Source organism: Paroedura picta, chromosome 7 (assembly GCF_049243985.1).
Source record: "Paroedura picta isolate Pp20150507F chromosome 7, Ppicta_v3.0, whole genome shotgun sequence".
Classification (NCBI taxonomy): Eukaryota; Metazoa; Chordata; class Lepidosauria; order Squamata; family Gekkonidae; genus Paroedura; species Paroedura picta.
In genome coordinates, this window is record NC_135375.1 from 122,758,097 (window position 1) to 122,766,888 (window position 8,792).

Genomic DNA, 8,792 nt, shown 5'->3' on the forward strand with positions numbered 1-8,792 from the left:
GCTATCAAGCCCCAGCCGACGTCTAGCCGCCCCGTAGGGTTTTCAAGAGGGGTTCAGAGGTTGCTTGCCATCCCCTGCCTCTGTGTTGCAACCCTGGCCTGCCTTGGTGGTGTCCCCTTGAAGTACAAACCAGGGATGACCCTGCTTAGCTTCTGAGACCCAGCAGCAGTGCTAGCCTGGCTCATCCAGGGCAGGGCAACCATTCAGCCATAAATAGAACACAGCCTTCTATTTGGGCACTCAAGATTAAACTGCTACCTACGGAAATACAAGGTGTCTTTCACTTTGATAGGTAAATTCCAGGCTTGTTAATCTGTTTGAGGCCTCTCTGCCCTGTTATTGGGCCTCCAGGCTAAGCCAGAGGATATACTGGGGGAGGGGGGGAGGACCAGGTGGCAACAGCTTGTCCCTGGATAGCAACAGTCTCTCCCAAGGTTTAGGACTTAAGCAACACAACATTTTCTGATTGAATCTTAATTCCAGAGTTTCTGTCTCCTTTTGGGTGACATATGGTGACTTTCAAGTCAAGACTTGTTTGGGGGTATTATACAGAGGTTGCATTTTAGTGTATATTCTCAATATATCCCCACTTCCGAAACCCCCCATTGGGATCCCAGTTAAGCCGAAAATATGCCACTCTGTGTCCCTTACGGTCTCATGAAAGGACAGGGGGAGGAGATGCCGTGTGGGTAACGCCGGGAGCAGGCAGGAGCTTCCTCCTCTCACTGCATCATCATCATTTTCTTTCTGGCTCGTCAGGTTTGGCCGGAAACGGACCCTTGCGGCGTTTTTGTGCCTGGGAGGACTCGCCTCCCTCGTCATCATGTTCCTTCCGGAAAAGAAAGGTGAGAGGCATTGTGCGTCTGTCGTTTCGTAATTGTCGAAAGTTGGCCGTGTGGCCCTCTGTCTTCTCAGCAAAGCTGTGCAGAAATAATTAAACAGGAGCCCTCTTCAGCTGCATCATTCTAAGGCTCGTCTCTGGATTTGCCAGAAACAGGAGGGGGTAAACAAGGGTCTCTGTGGAGTCTGCTTGACAGTGAAGGGGGGATGGAGCTAAAGTTTAAGATCTCCAAGTTCTCCATGTGCCCTCTGTCTTCATCGTACTTCCTCCTTCATGCTTGCAGAAGAAGTCTTCCTTGACAGGGTGTGGATTTCCAATTTTAGACCTGCCTGCAGCTATTACACCACTTTTTCTAACATCCGGTGAGCAGCTAGCTGCTCTTAACACAGAGAATTCACAGAGTCCCAACTGGGCACTGTGTAATCTTTTTAGTAAATAACAGGAAACTGCAGGTAGCAGCAGCAGACCTTTTTCAGCTGTACTTGTCTTGGGCATAAACCTTTGGATTCTCTCCCTGCATGCACACATATCTATAATGACTCTTAGTAATTAAAGCCATCCACTCTAGCTGCTCAAGGACTAACTGGTGATTTGTTCTAAAATTTTGCCAGCTGCAGACGTAAAGCTGATGGTTCATTAGTTACCTGTATCCATGACTAAATGTGCATTCCCATAAACTTCTTTCTTACATCACCCACAGCATCTTGAGGTAGAACCACTCCCCATAAAGCAAGCACTGGAACTGACCAACCATGGGACTGTTAAAATGTTGATGTTGTTAAACTATGTTCTCTCTGTTATTACTGTTACTACTGAATTATACCGTATTCTTCTTTGTTGTTCCATGTAAACCACCCTGAGCCACAGGAGATGGCAGTATATAAATATATAATAAATAAATAAGTAGAAGTCTGACATCCAGAGCTCCCTTAACCCATGGTTCCCCAGCCTGTTTAAGCCTGTGGGCACCTTTGGAATTCTGACGCAGTGTGGAGACTCATTCGCAAAATGGCTGCTGCTGGAGGTGGAGCCAGTTGGAGGTGGAGCCAGCCACCAAACTGCTGTTGGAGGTGGAGCCAGCCACCAAACTGCTACCACAGCTTACCTTCAGTCAGACAGTAAAGATTCTTGTGCTGTGGCGGCAACTTCCACCAAAGCAGACTTTTTAAAGAATCCACACAGCCAGTCTCCAGGGTCCACTCAGAAGCCTTGAGGGACAAATGCCCCCTGGCTCTGCCCACTTTCCCAAAACACTTGGTAGGAACCACGTCGAAGGATCTAATTTCATGTGAAAAAAAAATTTTTTTAGGAGTGTCTGGCTTTCCCATTTTGCATCTGCTAAAAAAACCCCAACAACCTCAACAAAGACACCTCTTTTTGCACTATGAAAACCTTGTGACTTTCTTGCAAGTCCCCTTCTGATCAGTGCAGTATCCGGCTGATGCCTGATGTCTTCTACATCAATTAAATCCTCCGGGCTTTTGTACAAAGGAGCAGTTCCGGAGAGGCTCTTTGACAAGGGTTGCCTTTTCCTTGACAGCTACGGGGGTGTTCGCTGTGATAAACAGCCGGTCCTTGTCTCTGCTGGGGAAGCTCACAATCAGTTCTGCATTCAACATTGTTTACATCTACACCTCAGAACTCTACCCGACGGTGATTAGGTAAGAGAACCTCCGCTCGGGGGGGGGGGGGGGGGGGCTGTGTGCATGTGTGCGGCTTCTGTTACGTGTGACTACATTTCCTGCTTTTCTGCCAATGGATTCATGGCAACATCTTTAAACCTCCCCCCCACTCCGGAGGAGCGGGAGGAATAAAGGAGTAAGGGCAAGTGGGGAGGAGTTAGGGCGGGCCCTGTCCGTGATAAAAACTCAGAGGGCCCAATCAGGAGCTGCGAAGCGGCTCCTGATTTGGCCCTCAGAGTGTCACTCGGGGGCCAAGCAGCCAATGGGGAGCTGCCAAAAGCGTGGCTCCCCATTGGCTGGTTGGCCCAGCCTCGCCTGGCCCGGCCGGAGAATCACCACTCAGAGGAAGAAGCCTTCCCCAGCGGTAAGTCCTCCGGCCGGCTTCCCCTCGCCCAGGGAGCCTTCTGCCAGGCCCTGGAGCAGCCGAGCCTGCCCCTGGGCCCAGCAGAAGGTCCCAAGGCCACCTACTTTACTCTGTTCCTCCCTTCCTCCCAGCATTCCCTTTCTCCTTCCCTTCCTCCCAGCATTCCCTTTGTTTTTCCCTTCCTCCCTTCCTCCCTCTCTCCCATCTGCCTCTTTCTGGCTACCTGTTTCTCTCCCTCTTCTTCTGTCTCTATCTTCCTCCCTTTCTTTCTGTCTTTCTCTCTGTCTCTCTCCTTTTCCTCCTTCCTTCACCCCATCCCTCCACCCACCCATCATGCTAGGGCCCGCTGTATTTTGCCCACAGTGGGCTTAATATCTACTTATAATATAAAACAAGAGGTGTCCCACGAGCCTCGTGGAGGGGTCAGCATCCTCCCCGCTGCTCCCACAGATGCCCCCTTGTCAGCTCCCACTCCCCTGCCAATCAGCTGGCACCGCTCCCACCTTCGTGAGTCTTCACTCTGCTCTGGTTCGGCCTCACTTGGAGTCCTGTGTTCAGTTTTGGGCACCCCAGTTGAAGAGGGATGTAGGCAAACTGGAGCGTGTCCAGAGGAGGGCAGCAAAGATGGTGAGGGGTTTGGAGACCAAGATGTATGAGGAAAGGTTGGGGGAGCTTGGTCTGTTTAGCCTAGAGAGGAGATGACTGAGAGGGGATCCGATAACCATCTTCAAGTACTTAAAAGGGCGCCATATGGAGGATGGAGCAGAATTGTTCTCTCTTGCCCCAAAGGGACAGACCAGAACAAATGGGATGAAATTAATTCAAAAGAAATTCCATCTAAACACCCGGAAGAAGTTCCTGACCGTTAGAGCGGTTTCTCAGTGGAACAGGCTTCCTCGGGAGGTGGTGGGTTCTCCATCTTTGGAAACTTTTAAACAGAGGCTGGAGAGCCATCTGACGGAGAGGCTGATTCTGTGAAGGTTCAACGGGGTGGCAGGTTACAGTGGATGAGTGATAGGGTTGTGAGTGTCCTGCATAGTGCAGGGGGTTGGACTAGATGACCCAGGAGGTCCCTTCCAACTCTTTCTATGATTCATGCTGGGGGGGGGGCATTCCATCCCCTGTCCATTTCTTTCGCTGCTCCTCAAAGGCACATGCAGTGGTGCCTTCCGCACACCTCTGAGGGCTTGGTCCCCAGGTCATCCTTGTTGTTCTCCTCTGCCCCCTCTCCATTTTGTCCACATCCTTTTTGAAGGGAGGCCTCCAGAACTGCCCCCAGGACTCCAGGTGTGGCCTGACCAAGGCGGTATACAGTGTGATGATGAACTCTTGAGATTTTCATGTGAGGCCTCTGTTGATACAGCCCAGGACTGCATTTGCCGCCTTCATCGTTGCATCACACTGTCTGCTCACAGTTAGCTTACCGCCCACAAGTACCCCAAGATCCTGTTCACACATGCTGCTACCCAGCATTGTATCTCCCATCCAGTATGCCTGCTTCCCACTTCTCCACTACTCATCTCTTCTTTTTTTTTGGGGGGGGGGAGGGGGGTTTCTCCAAATTCCTCCCTTACTGTGTGATTTAGACCCTATTCCTTTTTTTAAAAAGTTTTGGGGTGTTTTGCAAACCTGTGCCTTTTACCAAGTTTGTAGAAAGTTCTTTTTAATCTCTACATGGCCCCTATCCCTGGATTTAAGTATCCACAGCTAAAGCCATGTTGAGAATTAGATCTATGGATAGTCATAATGGCTCACCATCAAACTGCACAAAAGGGAACAACAGGGAGAAGGCGCATAAGCAGATTCAGATACTGTTATATAATGTTACATAATGACCAGATGTTCTGGGAGAAGGGAAAACTCAGTTGAGCAAATGGAGGGGAGTGGGGGGGGCTCGTTGCCTAATGTCACCCACTGATGCAACCCAGTGGAGTGGCTTCTGATGGGACCACCTGCCCCTCTTCTTTCCGGCAGAGGAAAAGCTCACACTTTTAAAGAAATGCATTAATTGCAGATGGTCAGAAGAGTGCAGCTTGAATCTCTGCCTAAGCAATACAATCCTTCATTGCTATGTGTTAGGAGAACTATCGTTCAGATGCTCCTCTGGAGCAAACATCCCCCACCCCCAATTATAAGCCAAAATAAGTCAAGTAAACCATTCCTGTAAATGCTACTGCTTGCCATTTCTACTTTACAGAGTGATTAAAATGTGAAATTCACTGCCAGAGGATGTAGTGATGGCCACTGGAATAAACAGCTTTAAAAGGGTATTAGATGGGGGATAGATCTAGCAATGTCTACTAGTCATGGTGGTTATGGGGAAACTCCACATTCAGAGGCAGTAAACGTGTGAATCCCAGAGCCAGGAGGTAACATCAGGGAAAGATCTAGGCCTCTGTACCCTGTTATTGGCCACCTTGTAAGATAGGATGCTGGACTAGACGTTCTTATGAAGGCCTCGGCCTCTCTGCCCCATATTTGGACCTCTGTGTGAGACAGGAGGCTGGACTAGATGGACCCCTGCTCTTACCCACAGGGCTCTTCTGGTGTTCTCAGGAAGGCCTTGGCCTTCATGACCTGTTATTAGCCCTCCAGAGGAACTGGTTGCCGACTGTGTGAGACAGGCTGCTGGACTAGGTGGAGCCTTGGTCTGACCCAGCAGGGCTCTTCTGATGTTCTCATGTTATGTTCTTTGCAGGAACGTTGGAATGGGAACCTGCTCCATGTTCTCCCGAGTGGGAGGGATTATTGCTCCTTTCGTCCCATCTCTGGTGCGTCTCAACTTTGCCTTTGTCTCTTCTCCAAGCACTTCAAAGGAAGCAAATGAGTTATGTGCAGGTCACTCCTCCATTTTTCCTCGGCAACAGAAGTTCTGCTTTTCTTGGGTTTTTTTTCCCAATCCAGGGCTTTTCTTAGATGCCAGGGTTTTTTTTACCTTCAGTGAGTAGAGATGGGCCAGGGAAGAAATGTTTTTCTGGCCATTGTGGCTCTGGAGAATGAGCAGATGTGTCAGTTTGGCACCCCTAGTGCAAGTTTAAAGTAATCCGACATCAGGCGTGGCTCTGGACCTGGGCTGCCAGCTGCAGGTTGGGAAATTCCTGGAGATTTTGGGGGTAGAGTCAGGTGGGGCGGGGGGAGGAGTGGGACTCCTTCTGGGGACAGTGCCCCGAAGTCCACCCTCCAGAGCAGCCATGTTTCCCTGGGGAACTGATCTTGATAGTCTGGGGGTCTCCAGGTGCCACCTGGAGGTTGGTATCCTTAGAAAGTCTTCAAAGTTTGGGGACATAACCAGGGTGCAGTTTGGGGAAGGGGGGGAGAGCTCAGCCAGAATGGGATTCCATGGAGTTTGCCTGAGGGTTCCCGGCTCAGGGTTAGGAAGTACCTGGAGATTTTGGGAGTGGGCGGGATCTGGGGCGGGGCGGGGCGGGACCTCAGTGGAGAACAGGGCCACAGACTCCGCCCTCCCAAGCAGCCATTTCCTCCAGGGGAACCGATCTCTCCCATCTGGAGGTCAACTATAATTCTAGGAGATCCCCAGGGCCCATCTGGTGGTTGGCAGCCCCAGGGGGGAGAGAGGGGATGGTCTGGAGGGTAGGCCCTGGCCAGTGGATCTCTCCTCAGGGAGCCCCTTTGGGCTGTTCAGCTCTGGGGACGCTGCAGCAAATGTGCCTTGCGTGCAGAAGGGAGCGCATGCACCTGAATGCAGACTATACTCAGACGAAGTCTGCATGCACGTGAAAGTTCATGCCCAGAATTAACCATTGTGGTTCTTCGAGGCACCCCTGGACTCAAACTTTGTTCTGCTGCTTCAGAGCAATACGGCCGCCCACTTGGATGAATTGATCTGTGGAGATGCTTGCTGAGCAGACTGGTGCTGAGTCTGATTGCATCGCGATGTGCTTGTGCCTGTGTTACTGCACGCCTCGCTCTTAAGTCTTCTTTGGGAGAAGGTTTAACGTGCAAATCCGTTGCAGCCGAAGCTGTCAGGAAATCATGAGGCGCTGTGAACTCCCTAGTTGGGCTCCATTAATATTTGCTGCTCATTTCCCCCCAGAAATCCGTGCAGTGGTCCCTGCCGTACGTCGTGTTTGGCATGACGGGTTTGTTGTCGGGCCTGCTGAGTCTCTTCCTGCCGGAAACCTTAAACAGCCCGTTGCTGGAGACGATCTCCGACCTGCAGGGTTGCTCCTATCGGAGGCTGGGCAGTGAGACGGTGGCGCTGCAGACCCTGGAGGGCTCACGGGTAGGTACCCCTTGAACCTCCTTAAAGCTGCCTCTTGGGTAGAAAGTCGGCTAGGTAGTGGTGAATGCTCCAGCCCCTGGACTCCTATTGATACGAGGGTTGGGCCCTTTGGCCAGTGGGCGCGCTTCCCCTCCCCGTCCCCCTTGGCACGGCGCTGACTGTTTCGGGTGCAGATGGATGCTTGGTTCACCGAAACGCCCAACCCTAATTGATGCCCTTTCAAGAACTCTTCTTGGGTTCCCTGTGAAACACGGATGCAGCACAACCCAACCAGGTAGACGGATAAACATTTATTATTGAACACCAAGAAAACCTGAACATTCCAACATGTTGGAAAAGCTTTCAGAAAGAGTGTGTGAAATTACAGCTTAGGCCTTTATCGGGCCTAATGCGCTCCTTGAGGTTGGTGCTTTTCTGTAGGTTTCATGATGTCGGGCTCCAAATTAGAGAATGACAGTCAGAAGTCGCCTCTTGTCACCGTATCAATTCTGTTCCTGGATCTTGTCAAGGAAACCACCTTGCTCCGCCCTCAGCCAAATGTATGTTGAGGGAAAGGCCATATGAACTATTTGGGCGTTTTTACACAGGGGTGGAAGGTTACTTGGCAAAACCACTCTTTAGAAGGACTACACTAAGGAGGAACTAACCATACTCGGTATACCGAGACAGAATTCGACCCAGAGAAGCATGTGCATGTAGTGAAGTGGTTAAGAGGGGTAGCTTCTAATTTGGTGACCCAGGCTTGATTCCCCACTCCTTCACGTACAGCTAGCTAGCTGGGTGACCTTGGGCTAGTCATAGCCCTGACAGTGCTGTTCTCACAGATCAGTCCGGTAAGAAGCACTAGACCATTGTGCATTACCAAAGACTTGTGACTTTCTACCCACTGCTCTGGTCAATCTGTAAGTGGAGGTAGGGCTGCTTAACCCTGACATACCACAGTTACCTGCCCAGCAACAGCATAAGCTCTAGTGTACCTCTGGCCAGGTGGTGCTGTTCAAAGCTGAGAAGCAGCGCAGTGTCATGGTTAAGACCAGCGGCTTCTAACCTGGAGAACCAGGTTTGACTCCCCACTTGTCCACACAAGGCCTGCCGGGTGACCTTGGGCTGGTCCCAGTTCTCTCAGAGCTCTCTCAACCCCACCTGCCTCACAGTGGTGCCAGCTGTGGGGAGTGGAAGCGAAAGGCGTTTGGAAGGTGCTTGGAGACTCCTTCAGTAGCAAAACACAGGGTTTGACAAACCAGCTCTTCTTCAGATCATGCCATCGCTCCCCTCTAACATCAGGGTCTCGTTTTCCTTGTAGCCTGACCGGGACAGCTCAGCGGGGAGTGAAAGCGAAGATGAAGAATTCTACGATGCGGACGAAGAGACCCAGATGATCACGTGACGATGGAGAAGAAGGCCTTTGCGAGTCCCAGCCTTTTGAGACTCTCCAGTCAGTCCCGCCTGGCAGTGGCCAAGCGGGGAACAATCAAGGGGCAGAAAAGACTTGGACCGTGCCCTCGGATCTGCCTCGGGAGGAAAAGCCGAATCGCTCGCTTACTGGGGGTCTACTCGGCCAGATTTTTTTTTTAAACCATCCCCAGTTCGGGGAGATTTTGGGGGCTCAGGGTTGGATCCCATTTGCGAAACCAAACAACCGACCCCGTTTTCAGCCCCGTT

General features: G+C 51.1%; 1 protein-coding gene across 1 annotated transcript in view; it reads left to right on the forward strand.

Moving 5' to 3' along the window:
- The window catches only part of SLC22A15 (solute carrier family 22 member 15), a 31,651-nt gene extending 22,859 nt beyond the window's left edge, over positions 1-8,792 (forward strand). The window contains exons 8-12 of the mRNA XM_077346278.1: positions 760-845; positions 2,382-2,502; positions 5,586-5,658; positions 6,942-7,130; positions 8,434-8,792. Of these exons, the coding sequence (XP_077202393.1) occupies positions 760-845; positions 2,382-2,502; positions 5,586-5,658; positions 6,942-7,130; positions 8,434-8,517 (553 nt within the window). The 3' untranslated portion in view covers positions 8,518-8,792. The remainder of the gene's footprint in view (positions 1-759; positions 846-2,381; positions 2,503-5,585; positions 5,659-6,941; positions 7,131-8,433) is intronic.